Below are 25,988 nucleotides of genomic sequence, written 5' to 3' on the forward strand. Positions count from 1 at the left end.
CTGAGAAATCCTGACCCTTTGTCTTCCCAGGACTATTCCCTCCCTAGTGGGGACTGCACTCAGGCAGGAGCAAGGAGTAAAGGTTCTGGGAGTCTGTGGTGACTTGTCTGTCCACTGGATTCCTGGTAGAGGAAAAAAGGATTAAGTAGGACAGTGATCTTGAGGACCATCTCTGTGTCCTTCAGGGAATCCCGGAAGCCCTAAAGCCGAGCGGGGCCACCCACCTGGGGTTGGAAGAACAGTATTCCCTTTCTCCTGGCCCCTGGTTCCTTCTGTTTCCCTCCCTGGCATGCTCACCCATGCCCCACCCACCCTCCACCTGCTCAGATCTTCCCAAACCTCAAGGTTCTGTTCCTGTCACCTCCTCTGTGAAGCCCTCGGAGCTGTGCCGGCACAACCAACCTTGGGACCACTTGGTTGGTACTGACAGCCCAAGATGGGTGATATCCTACCTCGCTTTGCCCACTAGATTGTTTCATTTGTGTTGGTCCATGTTACCCAAATAGATTATAACGTTCTCCAGAGCAAGGATCATGAGTCAGAAAAAGAAATCTCCTGTAAAGAAAACTGGACCCCCATCACTCCCCTGCCTCACCCTCATTGCAAGGGCTTACAAGCTGCCTGTCTTCCCTGCCCCATCTGGCCTCTGCTCGGTCCTCCAGCCCCGCTCCTCCCCCTTGCCCAGGCACACAGGCTCACTGCCTTCTTCCGGCTCCTGTCTCTTGCCAAGACCATACCTACCTCGGGACCAGCGTTGAGGAAGCCTGCCTCGAATACTGTCCTCTGCACCCCCATGCTTCCGTTTCAGGTTAAATGTTCCTTTCTGGGAGAAGCTGTCCTTCCCCACCCTGTCTCAGGAGGTCCCCTTCTTATTTCTTTCACTGCACTTCTATGTAAATTATGTGTCTGTCTCCCCTACTGGATGGGAGGCTCCACGGGCTCAGGGATTGGGTGTGTTGTGAATCACTGAATACCCTGGTCTGGCCTCACATGAGGCATTTGGTACATTATTTGTGGGGTGAGTAATAATAATAGTAGCAGCTAACACTATTGACTGCCGTCTGTATGCCAGGCACATACTTGGTATTTTATATAAATTACGGCTTTTGATCTGCCCATCAGTGTTCTCAAGAAGGTAATATTATCTCAGTTTTACAAATGAGGCTGCTGAGGCCCAGATGCTAAGTGATGTGCCCACAGCTATTAAGTGGCAGAGCGGAGACTCAAGCCCACACCCCCTGGCCTGCCCCAGGTTAAACCCCATCTTACCTCCCTAGCAAAGCCTGGACATTAGGGTTAGCTAAAAGAGTCAGAAGGAAGGCTCTGCTTTTCCCTGCCTTTATCATTTCTGGACTTTTTTTTAGAGCTGGGAAGATGAGGGAGCTGGCATTCAGAGCATCATCTGGGTATTTGAGTAGATGGGACTTCCTCTTATGGATAAACGTGACCCTGCCACCACCAGAGAGCTGGATGGGAGGAGCGCGGGAAGCTTGCCTGGAGTTTGGCTGCTGTGGGAGCTCGAGCTGATAGTCATCTCTCAGAGCTCTCAGAGTGAGCCAGTGATAACTTCGGTCTCCCTCAGTGTCGGTGTTCCATCCAGTTCAGCACTGAGTCGCCCATTATCTGCTTGAATGCTTCTCTGGTTGGAAAGCTCACTACCCAATCCTATAAGACAATGGGGGACAGCTCTAGTGAGGCCACACCTGTCCCCATAACTTCTGGTTGTTCCTGGGTCTCCAGAGTGACTCAGGGTAAGTCAAAGGCCTCTTTCCACACAGAGCCCTTCAGCTAGATGAAGAATATTAACCATGTCTGACTCAGGCTTCTGTCTTCCTGGTGAATGTGCCTGCTTCTCCTATACTTTCTCTATGCGGCAGGTTTCCAGACCCTGTCTCCTGGAGGGCCTCTGGAGTGCAGTCGAGGCATCTTTTGGAGGCTTAGGGCTGAGGAAGGCCAACTTAGGAAGAGCTCTTTATCTTTCAGTATCAGGGGGTTTTTGTTTGTTTGTTTGTTTGAACTATAAATTTTATTTTATTATTTTTTTAACGTTTATTTATTTTTGGGACAGAGAGAGACAGAGCATGAACAGGGGAGGGGCAGAGAGAGAGGGAGACACAGAATTGGAAACAGGCTCCAGGCTCTGAGCCGTCAGCCCAGAGCCCGACGCGGGGCTCGAACTCACAGACCGCGAGATCGTGACCTGAGCTGAAGTCGGACGCTTAACCGACTGAGCCACCCAGGTGCCCCTCAACTATAAATTTTAATAGCTTTTTTTTTTTTTCCTGGGATATTTACTCATTACTCACAGGCAATCACCCTGAAGAAAATGCACCCAAGTCCCATTTTCCTACAAGTCCTACTTTGGGGCATTAAGGTGATAGTTCCAGCTTCCAGCCAGTGTTAGGGAGTGGTCCTGTGTTATTGTCTGTCACCTCATCTGCTCCACCTGTAGGCCCTGGAGAGTTTTGGTGCAGACAAGCAGAGGTTACAGATAAGTTTCATCTTACATGTCAACCTCAGCACTGCAAAAGAGTCTGAGACCACAACCAAGCTCATTTAGAAAGAGCATTGTGATTGACTAGAGATGTCTGCCACAGGTATAGGAGGTAGGACAGGGGCATGCGTGCCACCTTGCTCGCTCTCTATATACTAAGTGATGGGAACTTGAAATGTCAGTGCAGCTGATGTTGGTCTTGGGTCTCTGTGAGACACTACCCCAAAATCCTAGAATCATGTTGTGTTTTTTGGAAGTAGCTAAGGGGTTGAGTTCCCAGTCAACCCTCCCTTCCACTGAAGTGTGACAAGGGAGCTTATGACTCAGAGCACAAGGCCATTGTGGAAGAAGGACATGTCCTTTTAAACCAATAACCAAGGTCCATACAGGCTAGGGGCAGGGGCCCCTTGGGGGATGAGGGCGTGGGGGAAATATGTCCTGGTGGTAATTAAGCCTGGGGCCTGGGAGGGCTGCTGGACCAGGCCCTGTCTGCCAGGTCCCCTTGCGGTTGGGCATGGCTTGTCGGAGCCTATGACAGCAGCTACTTGATACAAACCACACTTCAGGTGCCCTGCCCTCAGTGGCCTTGTCTAGGTACCACTCCAGCTGCAGGAAAGGCTCATCAGTGCCCCGGGCCTTCTGACCCTCCGGTTTATGTGCCTCTCACCTCCTCTCTGCCTTCCTCCTCACTTCCAGCCCATGAAACCCCTGAAGGCCACAGCTACCACCTCCCAGCCTGTGCTCACCATCCAACAGATTGAGACAATCTTCTACAAGATCCAGGACATCTACGAGATCCACAAGGAGTTCTATGACAACCTCTGCCCCAAGGTGCAGCAGTGGGACAGCCAGGTCACCATGGGCCACCTCTTCCAGAAGCTGGTGAGTTTTCTGTTGATGGAGGGTCCTTATCCAGTGTCTCGGTGGAGCTGCTGGTGTTGGGAGAGGACCGGTCATCCCTAGCCCTTTTTGGCCTCCTTGAAGGCCTGGGTCATTTCTGAGTCCTGGAGGAAAGCCTGGGCCTCTGTTGTATGGGGACCTGGGCCTAGTGCCTCAACTCCTGGTCTCCCATGGTGAAGCCCTAAGTGCTTCCAGGGATGTGAGAGGCTATATGCATAGGTTTCTCTCTCCCCAAGGGAGTTCAAGGGCTGGAACGAAGGCTCACTTGCTGGGCTTCAGGTCCCCTGTTCTCAGCTGATAGAGGAGCATGTGCCAGATGGGCGGGCAGGGACTGCTCACTTGGGACACCTTGGGCATTTGCCACACCTCAGTGCTGCCTCTGAAGTGAACAGTCAGATGGGACACGGGTCAGCTCTCCTGAGGGATTGCAAGGGAGGGAAAGGTATGAGGAGGTAGAATTACTGTGCAGACATACTGTTGGGAAAGGCTTGCAGAGATCTTCCAGTTTCTGAGCCTTCTGTGACACCCTCCCCTGGCTCTGACACTGTCTCTGGCTGTGTCCCCTGGAGGGTCCCCAGGTCAGACCCACAGAGCCCCCAACCCCACTCTTCCCTGGTCTTTCTCTGCCTATAACTTCTGCCTGCCCAGAGGGCAGGAAGAGACAGCCAGTCAGGAGTCTGTTCTCTGGGTGTGAATGGTGGGGGTAAGGAGCAGTGCCTTTCCTTTACCTCCCCTGCAGTGGTGGGACTGGTTGAATGGACAGGCCTGTATTTTGCTTACACTGGGGAAAACTCTTGCTTGGATACTCCTGCGACCTCATGCTCAGCACGATCAGAACTGAACTTACTGTGTCTGAAGTTCTTTGCTTTTCTTCCTGCCTCTGTCTCAATGGGTGCTGCCACCATCCCAGCCACCATCCATCCATGCCTCCCTTGGACTAGTCCTTGGTACCTCCTCTGCCCCACCACCTTCCCCGTCCTGAAGCCCTCCGTGCATCCCAAGGAGTCCACTTTAAAGCTTACAGCTGCCTGCTTGTCCCCACCCTCATCTCATTAGTGACTCCTGCTTCTGGGCCCGCCTCCCCAGCAGCCTCCCAACCCTTAGCTACTGGCAGGAGAGAGTTATCTGAACTCCTGACCAGACCTTGCTTCTCCCCTGCTTAAATCTCTCCCCCTTGCCCATTGGATAAGTAAATACCAGGCTCTGAGGAACCTGAGACCCTTTGCATGCTGGCCTCTGTCCACCCCCCGGCCTCTGGCTGCTGCCTCCCCCATCCTTGTGCCCCCTGACACCGAACTTTCTATTCTTAGTTCATGCAGCAGACACTCTTGACCTCTCTGTTCTGGCAGCTCTAGCTGCCTGAAATGTCCTTCCCCATCTGTTCCCAGCTTAGAACAGCCTCCTTCGAGAAGCTTTACCCAGACCTTCGAACAAAGCCCCTATGCTTATCCCCTCAGTGAACACTGTACCTGCCTGACTCCCCAAAACCATAAGCTCTGAGAGAACAGACTGTGTTTGCTTCATCATTAGACCCCAGAACCATCCCAGTGCCCAATACATGAATGAATGAATGAATGAATGAATGAATGAGTGCACCATGACCTTGACCACTGGGACTAGGGAGAACTTGGAAGAGCATTGAGGGAGACATCACAGGACCTGAGGTCTGTGTCCTGAGAGGCCAGCAGTGTTATAGGGACATAGCTTCTAGAGGCACAGCTGACTTTGAATCCTGGCTCTGCCACAGATTGAACCTGTGACTTCGTGTACAACTTCTTTGTGGCTCAGCTTCCTCATCTGTAAAAAAGAGGATAATAACAGTATTTACCCCATTGAATTGTTGTGAGGACTACATGAGTTATTACCTGAAAAGTGCTTGGAACGGGGCCTGGAACATAATACATTAGTAAATCCTCCATAGTTAGCCAGTAACGTTACTGTTATTGCCATTACCACTGTCATCGTCGTCATTGTTGTTATACTTAGCAAGAGGCACCCCAGAAGGTAGTATGCAAGGGAACCCCACGCTCCTGGTTCCAGCAGCCCCAGTGTGCTTGCGCCAGGTCAGGGATGGTGAATACCCAGTCACCACTCCTGGCCTGGTCCCAGGAGCCTGAGCTGATCAGCTTGGGAGGGCATAAGAGAGCTGACCAGAGCTGGGGTAGGGGGTGTAGGCCAGAGCATAGTGGAAAGACTGCCCCAGTTTATCTTTGTCACTTGGACCCTGCTGTCACGAGGGTCCCCGCATTCTGGCCTCAGCCCCACAGGCCTGGGTTGTGAATTTGCTTCCCCACCTTCCCTCCTCCAACATCAGGAACTGCTATCTGAAGCCCCTGGAGCTGCAGGCTTGGGAGGGCCGGGGTGGAGCTGGGGCAGTCCAGGCATCTGGAGGCAGTTTATTTTCAGCTGGTCTCCATTACTGAGAGAAGGGAATTAGCATCTCTGCTATTTGTTTTATGAGATCACCCCAGTGCCAAGCTGCTGTTTCCAAGCAACCTCCACTTCCCAGTTAATGGCCCTGGTGGGCCCGGCCTTGGGTTCTACAGACAAGGATATGCCATGGAGATGGCAGTGCCTGGGGTAGTCAGTGACCCCCTACACACAGGTCTTCTGCTCACGTAGTTCCTGCTCTCACTCCTGTCCTGCTACTCCCTGAGGCAGTAGGATGGGAAGGTAGGGTTCCAACCTGGGCAGCCAGCCTTTATCGTTCTTGTGGGAAAGGGGGACAAGGAGAGCACATACCTGGAAGAAGAATAGCAATGATTTTTACTTTGGTTTAGGAAGCAGCTGTCTAGAACCTTCCCCGTAGCTTGGGACACCAGTGGGCCAATACTCCCCTTGGAGAAGGAACTGAGCTCCATCCCTTCCTGCCCTTCTCCCAAGATTTTTCTTTTTTTTTTTTTGCAAAGTATGGCTTGTCTGGGGCTGAGACCTGCACAGCTCTGGCCTTGGCTTCTCTGCAAGCGTCCCAGTGCTCATCTTCCCCTCTGGCTTTCCTGGCCCCTACCTGCCAGCTTCCACCTGCCCCACCTCTTTGGGATTTTAAGGAGCACAAGGATTCTGCAGAAAGCAGAGCGGTGCAGAATGGGGTTCAAGGGCAGCCCACTTTCCCCAGTACCTTGGCAGGATCCCCCGAGGGAGCCCCGTAGCAGCTGAACCTCCTTGCTACTTCATTGAAAAAGATTTTAAAGCAGATATTCTAGAGAATAATGTAGCGAACAACTGTGCACTCATCTCCCAGAATTAACAGATGTTAAGCTCTGAAGATATACAGAAAGGCTTTTTAATCAAGAAAACAAAGCCTTACAGATGAAGGCTCTCTCTCTCTCTTTCCCTTGCCCTTCTGCTCAACCTAGAAGCAGCTACTGGAATGAATTTGATGTGTCGCCTTCTGGGCTGTAGTTTGTGTTTTTTATTATGGGTCTGTATCTTTTTATGGCCTTACATGTACTTTTTACATGTATATACTTTGCAATTCAGTCAACATTTGTTTTGGAACTTGTCAGTGTTACTACACAGAGATCTAGTTCATTCATTTGAACTGTACTGTGTGTGTGGATTCCCCTTTTTTGTGACCATTTGTTATCAGTCTTTTCACAGGAGGAAGAACAAAGCAGTGAATACACTTGCCCACATTTCCTTGGGAACACACATATGCAAGTTTCTCTAGAGCAGTGCTTCCAGTACAAATATAGTGCGAGCCATATATGTAATTTAAAATTTCCTAGTAGCCCTATTCTTAAAAGGAAAAACACAGAGGGATGCCTGGGTGGCTCAGTCGGTTAAGCGTCCAACTTCGGCTCAGGTCATGATCTCATGGTTCATGAGTTCAAGCCCTGCATGGGACTCTGTGCTGACAGCTCGGAGCCTGGAGCCTGATTCAGATTCTGTGTCTCCCTCTCTCTCTGCCCCTCCCCATTCATGCACTCACTCTCTCTCTCTCTCTCTCAAAAATAAAGAAACATTAAAAAAAAATTTTTTTTTTTAAAGATTTTAAGTAATCTCTACACCTAACGTGGGACTCAAACCCACAACCCCGAGACAAGAGTTGCATGCTCCACAACTGAGCCAGCCAGGCGCTCAGGCACTGTACCTTTAAGTGCTGTGCCTTATACTCAGCATGGGGAGTGGGGTACTGAACAGGCTACACGTGCCCTCCCTGCTCCAGCTAATTCCAGACTATGAAAGACGTGTGAGGCATTCAGGGGCTTCAAACCCTGAGAGACCTTGATGATGCTAAATAAAGCCAAATGCTGTTGAGTTTCTAGCATGCCAACAAAGGCCCTGCCCTGCTCCCCCCAGCCCCCGGTACCCTCTTGTTAACCTTATTGGCTGAGCTGGTTTCCACGGAAACAGTCAAGTTCAAAGGGGTACCGTAGTATGTTCATCCTACCTTTCCCTCTCTGTTCCCACATAGCCCTTTGGAGCTAAGTCAGAAGTTCTGAGTGCTAAGGGAGCTCCAGGTGCCCTGCTTAGGCTTTCATCCATTCATTAATCCTCTCTCCCATCCCACCCCTGCCCTCCTCTCTCTCTCTTCTCCCTTTTCCCTGCAGGCCAGCCAGCTTGGCGTGTACAAAGCGTTTGTGGATAACTATAAAGTCGCTCTGGAGACCGCTGAGAAGTGCAGCCAGTCCAACAATCAATTCCAGAAGATCTCGGAGGTGGGCAGCTCCCTGCACAGCCCCCGCTACAACCTGGAGCCTTCCAGCCTTCTGGCCTGTTGCCAGTTAGGGAAATGGTTCCCCTGAGGGTAACACTTAGACTGACATTTGCTTTCTCACACTTGATATTTTCCCCCTTAATATAAGAATAACGATTTGTTTGATTTTGTTATTCTGTTTAGGTTATTCTATATTAGAACAGAGGAGGCAAAAAAGAAAAAAGGCAGTATTTTCCCAACACGGTAGTGACCTTGAGCAAGTCACTTCCCTTCTCTTGGCCTTATTTCCTCTCCTGTCCAGTGAGGTATCTGGATGTTTCAGCTCAACCCAGACTTGCTTGATAAGAACCACCAGGAGCACTGTTTAAAATGCAGATCTTCAGACACCTTCCCTGGTGCTTCAATTCGGAGGGTTTGGGTGGGACCCAGGAGTCTATATTTTTAACAAGCTTCCCAGGTGATTTTATGAGCGGGAAGATTTGAAGAGGTCTAAACTAGGTGGTGTTTTTTTTTGTTTTTTTTTGCTTTTTTTTTTTTAGTGTTTATTTATTTATTTTTGAGAGACAGAGTGGGGAAGGGCAGAGAGAGAGGGAGCCACAGAATCCAAAGCAGGATCCAGACTCAGGCTCCCACAATTAACAGATGTTAAGCTCACCCCAAACGGTGAGATCATGACCTGAGCCGAAGTTGGATGTTTAGCCGACTGAGCCACCCAGGCGCCCCAAGGTGGTGTTTTAAGATCCTTGCAATCCCACAACAGAGAGAGGGCCAGGCCCATTTATGTGGAGACACAGCCATATACCTTCCAGCTGGTAATAGACCTGTCCCCCTGTTGCAGCTAAGCCTTCTTCCCATTCTCTGGAGGGCAAAGATGTGGCAATGTCTGCCATTGACGCTTCCGTCCAGGAAGTGTCAGGGAGGAGCTCGCATATCCTCCGGGAGCAGAGCCCAGCTTACCCCTTTGGTCAGAAGGATCTCAGTGAGACCCCCAAGCTGCTGGCCTTGCAGTCACGGCACCAGCTCCAAGCCTGGGACAAGAAAACCTCTGGTTCCAGGGACAGGGGGCTCCTTCTGCAGTTTTGGAAATCCTGCCTTACGGGCCTCTCTGGACTCTTTGCTTTCCGCTCTCAGCGCTAGAAAGTTGGTGCTAGAAAAGTTGGTGAGACGTAGGATAGTGTTTGTGAGACTCCTGGGGTTATGGGTTCTCCTCCAGTTTGGAACTAGCGGAGAGGCAGCACAAGGGTTGGGCAGATGGAGATGAAAACGTCAGCTTAATTACTAGTAAAAGCCAGATTGGAAAATGTAGACTTGGGTCTGCGGCCACATTGGGCTTGCTAATACTTCCCCTCCACCATCAAATACATCTACTGAGGACGGAAGCAGGGAGCTAAGCTTAGTTTCTTCTCCCAGAGTCAGCCGTCAGGTGAGTCACCCTCTGCCTGGGAGGACAGAGTTGGGTGGGGAAGTCCCTCTACATGGAGTCACAAGGCTGGAGAAATGGCGCTTCCCCTTATCACTCCCAGCGCTCCCTGGGAACAAACTGGAGCCCTCTGATCTGTGTTCAAGGCTGCCCGGGGTCATGTACGGTCCAGAGAGTGGTGAGTCTCCCCTTAGCTTGGGCTGACTGCCCATTCTCTTTGGTCGGCGCCGGCCCCTGCATCCCTCCCCTAGTCCCTGGCTAAGGCTGCTGGCCCCAAAGGCGGAGCCAGCCCCTTGGCCTGCTGCCAGGTGGCTTCTCACCCTGATTCATGCACTGATGCCGTCGCTTCCTAGCTTCCTACTGGCGCTTCCACTTAATCACTGCAGTCAGGCCCTTCTCTGCAGCAGGAGCGATTTCATACCTCCAGGCCACACTGGAGAGGAGCATAGAGAAAAATTTCCTGAAGCTGGGAATCCAGTCACCAGCCAGAGACACACAGTCTTGAGGAGCTGAGTAACCCCCTTCTCCCCACCCCCATGCTCAGTCCCCAAGGGTTTTCTCTGTCTAGAAACAGCCTGAGGCAGGAGTAGGAAATGGGGAGCTCCCGTCGCTGCCTGGACGTTTCCCCACTTCCAGGCAGAGCAGACAACATCACCTGAGTTTCTGACCTTGGCCTCACCTCGCCCTGGCCTCTCTGCTGACACCCCACTCGGAGGCCCCCTCCGTGCACTCAGCCCTGCGAGTGGGGGTTGCATTACAGCTCCAATTACAGGCCATACTGGTCTGTTGCCAAAGGGCTACAGCAGGAAGCTCTCTCTCTAAAGGCAGATAAAAGAGGATCGAATGGATAAGCCATCCCTGGAGTCTGTTTCCAGCCCTCACTTCTGGATCACTTTGCCTGGGGTCCAGGAGGGGTGTTGGCTCTTCCTTCCTCGCTTGCAGTTTTCTCTCTGCTGCCAGCACAGGCACCGGTGGGTGGGGAGTGGCAGGTGTGGTTGGGGGCTGGGTTGAGTCCCTCTCAATCTGGGTAGGATATAGGTCAGACCACCCTGTGGAGCTGGGTCTCTGCCCCAGGGGTGCTGCCTCCCTGCCTCCCCCTGTGCAAGACCTTATCCCCTTATCTCCATCCCTCCTTGTCTCCAGGTCTGCTTGTGCCCCAAGGTGCTGGTACTCCTTTTGCTTGTCCTCTCAAATCCCACATACCCTGGGCTGATGTGTACAACCCTGTGTGTGGCTGCTGTGGAGGGAACCCTGACCGGGGGTGGGGCTGGCGGTGGGGGGCAGGGGGAGGTCCTGTTCTTGTCACCACCCATTCATTGGAATGCCCTCCGAGTCACCAGGGAGGGGCTTTAGGGGGTGTGTCTGAGGAGCACTATTGTCACAGACCTCTCTGGTACCCAGAACCCCTCCTTCTCACCTACACCCAGTCTTGGGACTCCACAGGCTCCAGGAGATCATGGTTGTGGCACAGGGAGTCGGGAGTCAGTGAGGCAGGCAGTGGGGGGACCCATGCTTTGGTCTTTGCCCTCCTCTTCACACCCTGGGTTTCAGAGCCCTACTTGCTATGCCTCCAATGGGGGATGGGGAGGCCATGTAGTGATTCCTCCCCTCTGTTTGGCAGGAACTCAAAGTGAAAGGTCCCAAGGACTCCAAGGACAGCCACACATCAGTCACTATGGAAGGTACTCTGGGGAACGAGCTGGGTAACAGTCACCTTCCTTTGTCTGCCTTTGTGGACTACGGTGCCCTGCTTGTGTGAGCATGTGCGTGCGAGTGTGTGAGTGTGTGTGGTGCACAAATGGGAAGAATCCAGCCTCTGTCCCTAGGCAGCCGGCCAGCTACAAGCGTGCTTCTCCTTAGGATGCCAGCAGGCAGCTCGCTCCCCTCCTCCTCCCCCTTCCCCCTCCTGCCTCTCCACGCGCGCCTCCCTCCCCGCCCCTCCCCCTTGCTAGAGGAGCACTCTGAAGCGGCTGCTTGATTCAGGCTGTGCAGCAGCAGCCGGCAAGGTGGCTGAGTGGCCAGGCTGCTGATGGGAGCCACCGAGCGATGGCCGCAAGCTCCTGCCGCTGGGACGGAGGCTGCCATGGAAATTCTCCTCATCATTCGCTTCTGCTGTAACTGCACCTATGGTAACCTAGGCCCCCTCTCACGGGAGGCGGTGTGGCTTCCCACCTCTGGGGGCCGGCCAGAGTGGGCTTATGTGTGGCTGGCAAGGTTTGGGGGCAGCAGGGAAGGGGATGGGTGCAAATGGCTAGATCTGTGTTTACCCCCGTTCTGGCCAGCTTCCAGCTTGGACTTGAAGTCTGGGGCCACGCGGGGCAGGGTGGCTCGGAAATGGAACGACCAGGCTAGAAGCATCCAGGTACCCCCGTCCCGAGGATCAGTGGGGAATTGGGGGCTTAGCTTGAGAGGCTGTGGGCAACTTCCTGGAGATGCTGTTTAAGAAGAGAAAGTGACCAGGCTGTGCCTGCAGGTGTGGCAACCCTGGGGCTAAAGGGGCCCGGCAGGGGACCGTCAAAGAGTGGCACGTGGTCTGGACAGCAGTGCCTCCGGCCAGGGGGACCCCGCTGGAGGGACAGGTTGGGAGTTTCTTTGTTTCCGGAGAGAGGAGAGGCGGTTGAGCCGCCAGGGTATTGTGTGCTCAGAGCGCACATGCTGCCTTCGCGACATTCTCTCCTCAGAACAGCGGCAGTGGGAGAACGCGGATGCAGTTGGGAGAGCAGGAAGGAATTGGGTTGCTCCCGGGATGGGGGGGTGTTTCTAGCCTCTGGAGACCCCCAAGCTGAGGTCTCGGCATTTGGTGCAAGCCGGTAGGAGAGGGGGGCGTGGCAGGCTGCCGCCTTGTGAAGGTCACACACCCACTGGTCAATGGAAGGGACCCAGAGCATCCTCTTTGCAGCTCCCTCAGCAAGGAGGTCCTGGGACAGGAGCGTGCTGTCAGCCAGGCTCTTGCTCAGAGCAGGTAGGAGCAGGCCCAGGAAAGGGGGTGTCCGGAAGCAGCGGCCACTGCTCTCTGAGGCAAGAAGTGCCTTAGGGATGACCCGAGCTGCCTTTGGCAGGGACGGGGTGCGGAGGGAGGGTCAGGTGTGACCTCCACGCCAGCTGCCCTGGGCCCCTGTGTGTTGGAGCGGCAGGCGGCTGGTTTTAGGACCTCCTTCCCTGAGGCGTTTTGTCTCTGCATCCTCTCAGTCACTTTGCCTTCACATCTCCGTGGTAACCTGGAGCTCCTTGTGGAAGGCTGAACGGAGGAGGGTGGCTGTTTGCTGAAGGAGAAATGATGAGGTTTCCTAGGCTCTTTCTCAGAGGCCACTGTGCTGGAGGGACTGTTGTCTGCTCTCCTCAGGCCATGCTGTGTCGAGGCTCGTTCTTGATGGAGGAACCCCTGAGGTAGCCCCTCTCCAGCTGCCCCAGGAGGACGGCTGTGGGAACCCCAGTCACCGGGCAGGAGCTGTCCTGGGCCCTCCACCCGTTGGCTCAGATTCCAACAGGCTGGGGTCAAGAGGAGGGATGGAGTTGAAATTGCCTTGTTTGAAGATCAGAGGAGAAGTGCTCTTTTTGGTTTGGCCTAGGAGTGGGTCAGGTCTCCACTCTGCCTCCTTAAAAAGGAAACGGGTCAGCCCTTTGCTTCCTCTTCCCTCCCCAAAAGGGAGTTGAGTCTTAGTGAAACAGACCTGGGACTGGAGTTCAGGGTTTTTTTTTTTTGTGACTGCAATGCTGTCTTTGAAGTCAGCTTCAAAGTGGGGAGGGAGGAGAGAATGAGCTTTTATCAACCACACTGTTTAGAGTCTTCTCAGCCCCTCCAAGAGACACTGGTTCTGGAAGTTCCCGGGGGGAGATTCTGCACTTGGGGCTCATTCTGGCTTACTGGTTTATTTGCTGCACGTCTCTGTGCCAGTTGCTGTGGGGGATGCAAAAGGAAGTTGTGTGTGATCCAGGCCCCCAAGGAGGGGGCTCATCTTGGTAACAAAAAAGAGGCCAGCTTACCTACTCCTTCCTGGTGAATCTTGCCAAGAATTCTCCCGAGGGTCACTGAGCTTTCTCAGACACTGCCCTCCTGTACCGAAGATGATAGCTCAAAGCCAGGAGCATGGGTAGACCTACATTCAAAACCCAGCTACCATTTGCAGCTTTGTTATTATAAGCAAGTTATGTAACTTCTCCGCGCCTTAGAGAAGTTTCCTCATCTGTAAAATGGGGCTAGTGATAATTAATTGCTTGTCTTTCTAATCAAAGGAAATAGCACGTATAAGAGAGTGCCACTGGATGCAGATTAAGTGCCCAGCAGACTACAGAGAGGCCAGCTTGCTTATGTCAGTGGTCTGACTTTTAGGCACTGTGAGTGTCGTTTGCAAAAATCCTCATCAGGGAAGCCTTCCTGGAAGAGGTGGGGAGACAGGCATTGTAACTTGGTGAATGGTGTCTATCCCAGGAACTGGAATGGCATGGTGAGGAGAAGGGAGAGTAGGGGAAGCAGGGGCAGGAAGGGCCATGGAACAGGTAAGGGGGGAAGGGTGGGCTCTTTACCCTGCATTGTCAGGGGAGACTGGTGTACAGGGGCCGTGGGGAGCATGAGCAGAACATCGGGGTTGTTCTTCCCCCCTCTTCTTCCCTCCATATCTGACTGTGGCCCCAGGGCCCTCTTCCTGCACTCCCCTGTCCCCACCATTCCTCCCCTCTCCCCCAACCCAGGCACTCATTCCACAGCCCCAATCAGGTAACCTCGAGGTGACCTCAGACGTATTAATAGCCCCTCTGAAACCCAACCCACCATTTGCGCAGACCTCTGAGCTTAGTCAGCCGCTTCCTGCCGGGACCTGGGAGAGGGGCAGAGGGAGCTGGCACTGCAGTACCAGCTTTCCCCGGGCTGGGACTCCAGAGCCCACGCTGGCAGGTGTCTGCTGGACTTGCACTTTCTCTTGGGTCTTTGGGGTTCTTGGGTGTGATTTCCCCCCTGCAGATGAGCTAAGCCACAGGTGGATACTCTAAATAGTGTCAATACGGGTCCTCCTGCCCTAGGCTGGTAACTGGGCTGTATCCTCCCTATCCCCGGATAACCCCAGCCTGGTCCTGTTCATTTTGGTTCCCATATACCATGGGGAGGGTCTCTAGCAATTGCTAAGTTAAGAAAGGCCTAAAATAAGGCACGGAAAGTGTGTTTGCCTAAAGCAGTAGTTTTCAACCATTGGTACATATCAGAATCAGCAAAGGAACTTTTTAAAAATGCTAATACCCAGGTTCCACCCAGCAGAGATTGGGATTTCGCTGATGAGGTGGGGAGAGTGGAGCAGGCAGCTGTTTCTTTTAAGAGCTCCCCCAGTGATTCTAAAGGGCAGCCAAGCAAAGACTGCAGATAAGGCTCATGGCGCACCACTGAGACTGTATCTTCTCCATAGCCAGCAGATCGTTCCCCAAAGTGTCTGCTTAGCAGTGCATGAGGTATTTATATCTACAGGGGACTCTTTGGTTCGGGGGCTAGCTAGGGCATGAGTGTCGGCTCTGGGACTGTTACAACCAGCCTCCTGCCTCTTTCTGCCCCAGGGCAGGAGGACAGAGGTCACGAGCCTATGGACAGAGGCATCCAGGTGGACGGAGGCTGAACCACCTATGTTGGGAGGGGTGAGGCACAGCTGTTTGTAGGAAGCTTTGTTTGGAAGTATGGTCAGCCAGCTGCTGCCTCCACCTGTCCCTGCTGAATCCCAGCAATCCTCATTTGTCCTGGTCAGCCACAGGGTGTGGTGAATGGGGGCCCTGCTGAGCTGGCATTTCCCCAGCCTCTTCGGAGCTCCCAGAGGCCCCACCTGAATTCCTGTGGGAAATCTTTGCCCCCTCAGCTGCCACTTGGTTGAGAGCAGAGCCTTTATGTGGAGAGCTGGCCTGCCTCCCTGGCCCTCAGCCTGTCCTGTTTGGTTGGAGAGTTTGAGGGCGTGGAGGGTGGGGGGGGGGTGGTCTTCTCATGGGGATGAGGCCAACCGTGTGGGTCGGAACAAAGCCTGCCGTTCCCAGCTGGCAATGCCAGACCTTGGACCGGAGGAGTATAAGAATGATTGGGTGTGGAGGAACTACCTTCCCTGGAAAAACAGCACGTCTCTTTCCCACATTCTGGGGGTGCTAGAGCTCTATGGGGTAAGGCTAGGTATAGCTGTATGATGCAGGGTTAAGGGTGCAGAGGAGCATCTTCATCTGCTCTGAGCCTGGTCAGACAAGGACAGGCCTGTGGGATGGCCCTTAAAGAAGTCACCTCTGGTGACTGATGAGACGAGGCAGGTAGGAGGGGGCCTGGGCTGCCAGGGCTGCATGTCTGCCTGTTGGTGTCATCTGGCCTGCCCTGGGACAGAATGGAGCTGTGGCTTCCTGCACATGGGTGTCCGTGTAGGGCAGCGTCAGGGGGGCGGGGAGGGTGGGGATAAGGCTCATCTCTAAGGTGTCGAGCTACTCCCTGTATGTCATCTGTCCTGTCTCCTTCTCCCTGCCTTTGCCAACAGCTCTGCTCTACAAGCCCATTGACCGAGTCACCAGGAGCACCCTGGTCCTACATGTGAGTGTCAGCCCCCTGGATGGCCAGGGAGGTGTTAGGAGTTGAGTGGGAGGCTGAGCCCAGGGTGGTGAGTGCTGGAGTCACTGAGAACAACCCACTTGGGGAGCCAGGCAGAGTGTCCCTGGGTCCCTACTGTACCCGCCTGGTCTGTGGTAGCTATGCCAATGGATCCAGGGCCTAAATATAGCCTGGCTACTAAGTTTGACATTTGACCAAATGCTCCCGGGGAGGCAGGTACTTCCTGCCTCCCCATCCCTGGCCTAATGGTCTCCAGGATCCTTGGAGCAGCTGTGGGGTAGGTAGAGGGGTGTCTCTCGCAGCTGCTCGGTGAGATGAGACTCCACCTGGCTCACTCCACCAGGGGGAAGAGTGATGACTGCACTAGTAACAAAGGGGCGCCACTGCCCTGACGCTGCCTCTCTGACCCTGATTTTGCAGGCATGACCAGATTAGAGCATGGGTCCCTTAGCGCCCCCCCTTGGAATTCCTTTGGTGAAGATTGAGTCCCCACTGTCTTCTCGTTGAGCCCCAGAACTGCCGCCCCTGACTCACCCCACCCCTTCCCAGGACCTGCTAAAGCACACACCTGTGGACCACCCAGACTACCCGCTGCTCCAGGATGCCCTCCGCATCTCCCAGAACTTCCTGTCCAGCATCAATGAGGACATCGACCCCCGCCGGACTGCCGTCACAACCCCCAAGGGAGAGGTGAGCTCAGGACCCAGCCCAGCCACTCACCCAGGCTGAGAAGGATGCAGTGGACCACATCACCTATCCCTGCCCTCTTGCACAGGGGAGCAGGCATTCTGCCTCTCCAACCCTCCTCTCCCATGCCCAGCCAAGAAAAGGTCTTCAGGCCCTGGGAGCTTTAAGTTCGGTGTCTCATTAATCTTTATAATAATCCACTGAGGCCTGGAGAGTCTCTGAAGATCTGACACAAGGTCTCTTGGCCATAAGTGTTGGAACTGGATTCTTTAGCTGGGGTTATCTCTCTGCAAGCCTCACGCACTGTCCCCCATACCAGGGAAACCAGGGGCTCTGGCTCTCACAATGCTGAATGCACACACCCACCGTGGGCAGTGTGATGCCCTCAGGGTCCCCCGGAAGATAATGGCACAGCCTGAGGGAGCCCGGGGAGTCGACCTCTGAGCTGCCTGTTATCAGCCTGCACGAATAGGAGGGCAGGAGCTAGGAGCGAGCCCAACAGCAAGAAAGTCTGGAATGAGAGGTGGCTAAGGTTGCTGGAATGTCCCAGGTGGGCACCTAGATGTGGTACAGCAGCTCCAGTTCCTTGGGGCCCCTTCTTGGTGGAAGGGCGGGGGTATCCCAGAGAGGGGAAGCGGTTTAAAGAATTGAAGGGACAGTTAACCCACGTGGGTCAGCAGCATGGCCCTTATACAGTGCTCCCTGTCCGGGGGAGGTAATTAATTGGCATTTAGGAGTGAAGGCTGGCTGAGTTTATGTTCCTTTGTTACATCTACAAGCCCCCAATATCTCCTGGGGAGGGAAGTAATGAGGGACAGGGTCTGGAGTGTGACTAATGGGGCACAGAGAGCTGTCCCTGTGCGCAACTCCCAGCTCTGGTTTGCAAATCCTGGAATGTCACTGGCTTGTTTGACTCGAAGATAGCTGAAAGCTCTCCAGAAGGTTTAGAGCACTGTCGGTTTCAGGTCTTTTTAACTGTATACTTTCACCATGCCCACCTACATATCACAGAATATGTAGGTCACGTGGTATATAACACAGGGAAGGCTGGGACAGTTTGTGACAGCCCCAGAGAAGCCTGCTGGCTCTGAGGGTGTCAGGGAGGAAAGTCTGGAAGTTCTGCGTGGAGCAAAATGCTCTTAACCATCCAGAACCCAGGTTAGAGATGGCTGCAGTTTCCCCCAGGAACTGGTACAACCCCACCGAAGGGAGACCAGTATCTCCTGTCCACCTGAGGGCGCCTATAGAATCCACTCAGAGGTGGCATAAACAGACCCCAGCGGGTCTGTGGGTCAAGGTTGAACTGAAACAAGATCATCTTCTTAGGCAGGGTTGGGGTGGTCCTGGGGCTGGGAGTGGGAGGTGTTCATGCCCCAGTGTGGGGAAACCAAGTCATTCTGGACTATTGTCTATCCAGATGAGAGCTGTTGGCAGCTGGGGGGAAATACAAAGCTACCATTTATCGATCACATATTATGTGCCAGGCATTGGGCCGTTTTACATATACCGTCTTGCTTGGTGAATCCTACTTTACAGGGCAGACATCATTGTCCCCATCTTACAGATGTTAAGACTGAGACTCAGAGGTCAGGGAACTTGCCCAAGATCACAGCCAGAAAGCCCGTGTCTATGGGACCTTAACTGTGTCCCTGTGGTACCTCCCAGCTGGATGGTGCCCCCAGAGCAGGCGGGGCCCTAGGTTGACTCCCCCTGAGCAGGTGGGGGTGGGTGTGCTGTCTCCCTCAGACACGGCAGCTGGTGAAGGACGGCTTCCTGGTGGAAGTGTCGGAGAGCTCCCGGAAGCTGCGGCACGTCTTCCTCTTTACAGATGTCCTACTGTGCGCCAAACTCAAGAAGACATCCGCAGGGTGAGTCCAGGGGGCAAGGTGGGAGGGAGCTAGACTCTGACCCCTGAGGAGCCCCCTCCCCCGCACCTGGGGCAGTCCGCATTTATTTTTCCTTTTAAAAAACACATTAATTCATTTTGTTTTACTACATATCCTTTTTCTAAAGATAAATCCTGTTTTTAATTATAAAGATAATACAACCAAATTACAGGGGGAAAAACCCATCACCCACCCGAACATAAGCATCAGTCTCCTGCTGCTATATTTCCTTCCAGTTTTTTTAAACCTTCTCATGTTTTTTCATGTACTTGTAATCAGAGTGAATGCCCAATTTTGGTTGCTGCTTTTTCCATTTCACGTCATAAGCATTTTCCCCGTTGCTGCCTAATCTTCATAATCATCCTTTTACTTTCCTGCATGATGTTACAAGTGGATATGCCATAATTTACTTAAGCATTCTCCTTTTATTAGACAGCTCTAAATTTTTGCTAACTGCAATTTGGTGAATATTCATTAAATCTGCTGTCATTATTGAGTGCTTATGCCATGCCAGGTGCCATGACAAATGCTTTGACTCTATTATTTCCAATCTTCCCCCAAACTCCACAAAGTGGGTATTATTATCCTCATCTCACAGACAAGAGAAGAGACTTAGAAAAGTTAAATCAGGGGCGTCTGGGTGGCTCAGTCAGTTGAGTGTCCAACTCTTGATTTTGGCTCAGGTCATGATCCCAGGGTTGTGGGATCGAGCCCCACCTCAGGCTCTGTGCTGAGTGTGGAGCCTACTTTGGATTCTGTTTCCCTCTGCCCCTCTCCCCTACTCACATGTGCGTGCTCTCTCTCTAAAATAAAAGAAGAAGAAGAAGAAGAAGAAGAAGAAGAAGAAAAAAAATCAGTTGCCCAAGGTCGCACTAGGGCTAGAGAAGGTAGGATTTGAACCTTAATCAGACCTGAAAGCTGCTTTCCACCTCCATCTCCACATGCAGTGACATGAGTCCACACTGTGCCGTGAGCAGAAGAGGTTATGTGGTACTCATTCCCTCATTTTTCCTCCCCCACTTCTTGATCCCCTACTGTGTGCCTCAGAGTCCAGGGGAGACTGCAGCACTAAGAGGCCACAACGAGAGGTGCAAACCCAAGGCCTGAGGAAAGTGAGAGAAGGAGAGGTTATTCTGTGCTTTAGTTCCCTGGAACAGATGAGATCATTCAAAAGCAGAGATGGCAGTCATAAGCAAAGACACCTATGCCTTTAGTCCTTTGCCCGTGACAGACATTACTAATGAACCACGGCACTGTTTCCCACTAGGCTTGGGTGTGGCTTTATAATCTTCTACCCAGTACCCCACATGGCCTCTATTGATCAGAGTTGGCATTAAAGATAACATGTGTGAATACACCTCTAGCCCAAAGGATAACGAATATGAGCTAAGGAGAGATAGGCTTGGGGGAGGGAAGAGTGTGCAATGGGGAATAGGAAAGTGTTAGAGGGTTGAGATATTTAAAAACATCAGTCGTACTGGGCCTGAAGATTGGCAAGGCCAAGGTCCACAACCCTCACCGCCGCCTGACCCTAGAACTTGACTGTCATTTCTCCACACGTGGGTTTTCTGATCAGACTCCTCAAGGACATGGATCATTCTTGCCTGTGACAAGTTCACAGCAAATCCCTTTCAGGTTTCTTTGGATTCTAGCAGTTCAGGCTTGAAGAGCCAAGTTCCTTCCCTCTGGCTCATGTCTTTCTCTGGCTCGTTTGCAGGAAGCACCAGCAATATGACTGCAAGTGGTACATCCCCCTGGCCGACCTAGTGTTTCCATCCCCTGAGGAGTCTGAGGCCAGCCCCCAGGTGCATCCCTTCCCAGACCATGAGCTGGAAGACATGAAAATGAAGATTTCTGCCCTCAAGAGTGAAATCCAGAAGGAGGTGAGTAGAGCCTGGCATCTGAGCCGAGGTAGGAAGGGTGGCCCTTTTCCTTGGGCCCTTTGAACCAGGTGTGCCAAGGTGGCAGAAGGAGGGGAAGTTGTGAGTTTTGAGAATCTGATAAGGGAGGTGGGATGCAAGGATAGGAGGCCTCAAGTACATGCTCAGGAAGAGACTCTGGCTGTGGCAGATTAGCAATGAGCGGATGGAGGGAAGGCCAAGAAGTCAGTGCTCAGAATTGACTGAAGTTAGTCATAGGAAGTTTCCTGGTGTATGTCAAGCACCGTAGAAAAGGGAAGTGAGAGAAGAAGGCCTTCTTAAGGAAAAGCAGGATGCATGCAAGAAGGGGCCTGAGAGTCCTCTCAGACTGGGGAGCCTGGGTGGTTCAGTGGGTTAAGTGTCTGACTCTTGACTTCAGCTCAGGTCATGATCTCACGGTTCATGGGATCGAGCCCCACATTGAATACCATGCTCACTGTGTGGAGCCTGCTTGGGATTCTCTCTCTCTCTCTCTCTCTCTCTCTCTCTCTCTCTCTCTCTCTCTAAATAAATAAATAAATAAATAAATAAATAAATAAATAAATAAATAAGGGGCACCTGGGTGGCTCAGTCAGTTAAGTGTCCGACTTCGGCTGAGGTCATGATCTCAGGGTTCGTGAGTACAAGTACAAGCCCCACATTGGGCTCTGTACTGACAGCTCAGAGCCTGGAGCCTGTTTCAGATTTTATGTCTCCCTCTCTCTCTGCCACTCCCTCGCTCATGCTGTCTCTGTCTTTCAAAAATAAATAAACATTGGAAAAAAAATTTTAATAAAAATAAATAAACTTCAGGGGCGCCTGGGTGGCTCAGTCGGTTGAGCGTCCGACTTCGGCTCGGGTCATGATCTCACAGTCTGTGAGTTCGAGCCCCGCATCGGGCTCTGTGCTGATGGCTGAGAGCCTGGAGCCTGCTTCCGATTCTGTGTCTCCCTCTCTCTCTGTCCCTTCCCTGCTCATGCTCTGTCTCTCTCTGTCTCAAAAATAAATAAAAACATTAAGAAAAAATAACTAACTAACTAAATAAATAAAATAAACTTTAAAAAAATTTAAATGAAAAACTAAAAATGCACAGAAGCTTGTGCTGTAGCCTAGAACTGAAATTCTTATCAAACTCATGTCGAACATTTGCACACATTTATCACGTGTTAAGTCTCAAAGGAAATCTCAAATTAAAAAAAAATTTTTTTAAGTAAGCTCTACGCCCAACATGGGGCTTGAACTCCCAATCCCAAGATCAAGAGTCACATGCTCCACCAACTGAGCCAGCCAGGTATCCCTAAAAAAATTGATGGCCTACTGGTCATGTTCACAGACCACAGTGAAGCAAAATTAGAAATCAACAAGTAGAATACAGTTAAGTAAATGCCTAGAAAATTAAAACTTTCAAGGTGAAAAGGAAGTCAAATTGACACTACAAAATGTTTAGAACTGCATGAAAATGAAAGCACTCATATCAAACCCCATGGATGTGGCCAAAGCACTCTTTAGAGGCAAATGTATAGCCTTCAATTCATATATTTGAAAACAATAGCTGGAGGAAAGCCCCCCTAGAAGGAGCCTTCCCGGTGAATGTCACGAAAGGCATGGAGAGGCTTGGTTGGTTGGCCTGGTTTCCTCTCCTTGCCCAGTGACTTGGCTTAGGCCTCACCTCCCGAAGAGTCTTCCCTGATATGTACCCATTGCAGTCTAGGTTGGGTGCCTTGCTTTCCGGCTCCTGGTGTTTGCCCCTTTGTTTTGCTTTATTGGTCCTGAATCATAATTTCACTGGCTGCTTTCTCTTTTCCCCACTTGAATTTGAACTCTAACCAGGGCACTGTTTTCTTCAGTTCTAGGTCCCTAGGACTTAGCACATAATAGATGCTTCATAAACAGTTATTGAGGAATCCATGACCAGATGGCTTCTAAGAATACTTTCAGCTTAGACATCCCTCTTTGAGTGAGAGGAAGACCACAGTAATGACCCCAGGGGTGTCTGGGTCAGAGAGATGACCTAGGACTGGGGGTGTGATGCAGGCACATCTCCACAGAAGGGGCACAGGTGTCCTCCTCCTGAATGACCAAGCCCCACCCCAGGGCATCCTGGTCCTGGTTGATGGTGGACTTTGTCCTCTCCCTCCTGCACCAGGTGCACAGATGTGGCCTTCTACTCAGTTGAAGGTACACTTGCTGAGCTCCACTGGCCACTGGCTGCAGGGGTGTGCCAGATACCTCTCACGGAGTTCCTTGTCTTACCCATTACTGACGTCAGCATGTGACACGATATGAGTAGAGTCCCTGGGGAAGCACATTGTTGTTCTCTGAGTCACAGAAGCAATGATTTATTCTTTTAATAATACTTTTTAAAAAACTTGTTTTTGTTCTAATCACCAATGTAACACTGGCTTATTGTAACAAGAAATACAATACTGAAGTGTACAAAGTGTAACAGATTAGCACCCACCCCCCATTGTCAGCAGTTTAAGGTGTGTTCTTCTAGACTCTTCTCTGCTTTTACGGGTGTGTAGTATGTTTTTTGTAATGAGACCAGACTACAATGTGCCATTTTGCAACTTAAGCTTTTCACTTAATGGTGTGTCTTAGAGCTTTTTGGACCTAGCAGATTCTTTTTAACAGCTGTATCCTATTCTTTTAATGTTTATTTATTTTTGAGAGAGAGCAAGAGTGCAGGGGAGGGGCAGAGAGAATCCTAAACAGGCTCCATACTGTCAGCCGTCAGCACAGGGCCTGACTCGGGGCTCGAACTCATGAACCATGAGATCATGACATGAGCAGAAATCAAGAGTTGGACGCTTAACCCATCGAGTGACCCAGGTGCCCCAGCTGCAATCCTATTGTATTCTGTTGCTTGACTGCACGAGGACGCATGTGATATTTTACTCTCAACCGGCAAGACTGCAGTAAACCTGACTGCACTCCTATTTCTCTCTGGTAGATTCCTTACAAGTGGGATGGCTGGGACAGAGGGCTTGCACTAATTGCCACATTTACCTCTGAAAAGGTTGCATCTGATTATGTACCAACCCCCCCCCTTCCCTGCAGTGTGTGAGAGTCACTGTCTCCCCACACTGTCACAACACTGGCTATGAGCAGTTGTTGCCATTTTTGCTAGTCTAGTGGGTAAGAAAATGCCATAGAGATGAATTCTAACTGAGGAGCTTGAGGGCAGTGCCAGAACGGAAACGTGGAGCATAACCACAGTTAATAAGATGGAAGGGATTCTTCATGAAATACAAACTTGAAAAGCTGGAGGAGAGAGCATTGGCTGAGACATAATGGCTTGTTAAAAAATAGGGAATAATAATACCGTGCAGCTGAGGTGGGGGGTGCAGGGTGGGGTGTGGTGGGATATTCAGCTGCGCATGGAGGCCAGAGCCCAGCCCTAGGAGGCCCCGAGTGCCAGTCCAGCAGTTGGGGCTTTTTGCTGAAAGGTGTCTGAAGTTTTTAAGCAGGGTATCTTTTTTTTTTTTTTTAAGGTTTATTTTTGAGAGACAGAGCATGAGCAGGGGAGGGGCAGAGAGAGAGGGAGACACAGAATGCGAAGCAGGCTCCAGGCTCTGAGCTGTCAGCACAAAGCCCAAAGCAGGGCTTGAACCCACGAGCCATGAGATCATGACCTGAGCCGAAGTTGGACGCCCAACCGACTGAGCCACCCAGATGCCCCTTAAGCAGAGTATCTTGATGGTGCCCAGGATCTGATTTCTAGAGATGACTGAGTGATGACATGGATGGGCTAATGGCACTAAAAGAAGATTCTTAAGACCTAGAGCTTCCAAGAGGAGGGGGCATGTCATACCACACAGGCCACAGGGGAAGCACCAGGTTTGGTCAGGATGCTGAAGACCTCTGGGGAAAGCATGGCTCAGGGCCTGTATCGTGTTTCCCACAGGGAAAGAAAGCAAGGCAGGGGCAACTCCTTAGGACTGAGAGTTGGAAAAACGTCAGCAGGATCTGGGCTATAGGGTGGTCTCTAGTTGTGTGCTATCTGGCCCTGGGTTATTTAAGGCAGAGGAATATTGGCATGGTGAGAGTTAGATAAAGGAGGTATTGGGGGTATGAACTCAGGGCTGGTTGGTTTGTATATGGAAGGTCTGCACACAGAGGAGTCATTTACTGTCTTAGGGATCAGCTGGCCTGATTTCTAAGGGAGGGGTAGTTTTCTTCCTGGCCAGCTAGGCCTCCCAAGATGTCAAAGCGTCATAAAATATAAAAAAGAAAAAGACACGACTAATGCACAAGGGAGTGTTGTGCTTAGAGATGCTGAGTGCAGAGTGGAGTGTGTGAGGGAAACCATCCGTGCCCTCCATCCCCCCACAGAAAGCCAACAAAGGACAGAGCCGGGCCATCGAGCGCCTGAAAAAGAAGATGTTTGAGAACGAGTTCTTGCTGCTGCTCAACTCCCCCACGATCCCATTTCGGATCCACAATCGGAATGGAAAGGTCAGGGAGGGGTGGGGATGGGACAGAAGCAACCCCCTTCCTTGGTCCAGGGCTGCCATTCTCTAGGGCTCCTGTCCATGACCTGTGGTGGGAGTCAGGCACTTAGGCGGGATTCCCAAGGAAGGTGCAACAACTCCCAGCTGGTATGGAGCCAGTGCCCCCTGCTGGCCATCACTGGCACTGCCACTCCTGTCACTGGGCTTCCAGGAAAGGAGACTCTCCTCCCAGCTGCCACCTTCTCCAAACCTAGGGGTGCCTGGGTAAGAAGGAGCCAGGAATGTGCTTGGCCACATGGTCACCCCATTGACTTCTCGTCTCCTCTCTTCAGAGCTACCTGTTTCTACTGTCCTCGGACTATGAGAGGTCAGAGTGGAGAGAAGCAATTCAGAAGCTACAGAAGAAGGGTAAAGTCCTGCCCCACTCCACACTGCTCTGATGGTATCCATGGCAACAGTGGCCTTTTGCATTTCCATGCACTTTCATGTCCAGGGTTTCCTCCTTGGCCCTCACAGTCACTCTGCAAGGTGCCAGGGCAGGTGGCACTTAATTGATGCTACTGACCACTTGAGGCCCAAAGGACTTAAGTGATTTATTTAAAGCACACAGTGAATTAGCAACAGGACTGGACTCGGGGCCCAGGCTTGTCTATCTCTCTTTCTCTTGCTCTCACTATCTCATACACACATTCTCGAGCTTTTTCAGTTAGACTCTCTCATCCCTACCCGCTGGCAGCACCTATGACTGCTCCCATGTGAGTGTCTGCAAGTCTTTCCCTCCCTTCCAATGACCCACTCTGCCCCTAGAGCTAAGCTTTTTTCCTTCAGTAGCCCCTAGAAAAGAGCAGCAGGTCCTGGTGGGTCTGTGACGACATTTTCCTCTTGGCTCCTCCTACAGATCTCCAGGCCTTTGTCCTGAGCTCAGTGGAGCTCCAGGTGCTCACGGGATCCTGTTTCAAACTTAGGACTGTACACAACATTCCTGTCACCAGCAATAAAGACGGTAAGATCTGGAACCCAAGGTTCCTGCCTTATC

General features: G+C 51.9%; 1 protein-coding gene across 6 annotated transcripts in view; it reads left to right on the plus strand.

Annotated features, from left to right (window-relative positions):
* The window catches only part of ABR (ABR activator of RhoGEF and GTPase), a 183,588-nt gene that overhangs the window by 114,659 nt on the left and 42,941 nt on the right, over positions 1 to 25,988 (plus strand). For 5 of the 6 annotated variants that reach the window (XM_058702890.1, XM_058702891.1, XM_058702894.1 and 2 more), the window contains 10 exons: positions 3,191 to 3,376; positions 7,948 to 8,055; positions 11,096 to 11,156; positions 15,957 to 16,009; positions 16,577 to 16,717; positions 18,461 to 18,582; positions 20,318 to 20,483; positions 24,834 to 24,956; positions 25,285 to 25,360; positions 25,851 to 25,955. In XM_058702890.1, the coding sequence (XP_058558873.1) occupies positions 3,191 to 3,376; positions 7,948 to 8,055; positions 11,096 to 11,156; positions 15,957 to 16,009; positions 16,577 to 16,717; positions 18,461 to 18,582; positions 20,318 to 20,483; positions 24,834 to 24,956; positions 25,285 to 25,360; positions 25,851 to 25,955 (1,141 nt within the window). Of the gene's footprint in view, positions 1 to 3,190; positions 3,377 to 7,947; positions 8,056 to 11,095; positions 11,157 to 11,488; positions 11,604 to 15,956; positions 16,010 to 16,576; positions 16,718 to 18,460; positions 18,583 to 20,317; positions 20,484 to 24,833; positions 24,957 to 25,284; positions 25,361 to 25,850; positions 25,956 to 25,988 lie in introns of those variants that run through there. The other variant, XM_058702895.1, reaches the window with a different exon arrangement.

The sequence above is a fragment of the Neofelis nebulosa genome, chromosome 16 (assembly GCF_028018385.1).
Source record: "Neofelis nebulosa isolate mNeoNeb1 chromosome 16, mNeoNeb1.pri, whole genome shotgun sequence".
Classification (NCBI taxonomy): Eukaryota; Metazoa; Chordata; class Mammalia; order Carnivora; family Felidae; genus Neofelis; species Neofelis nebulosa.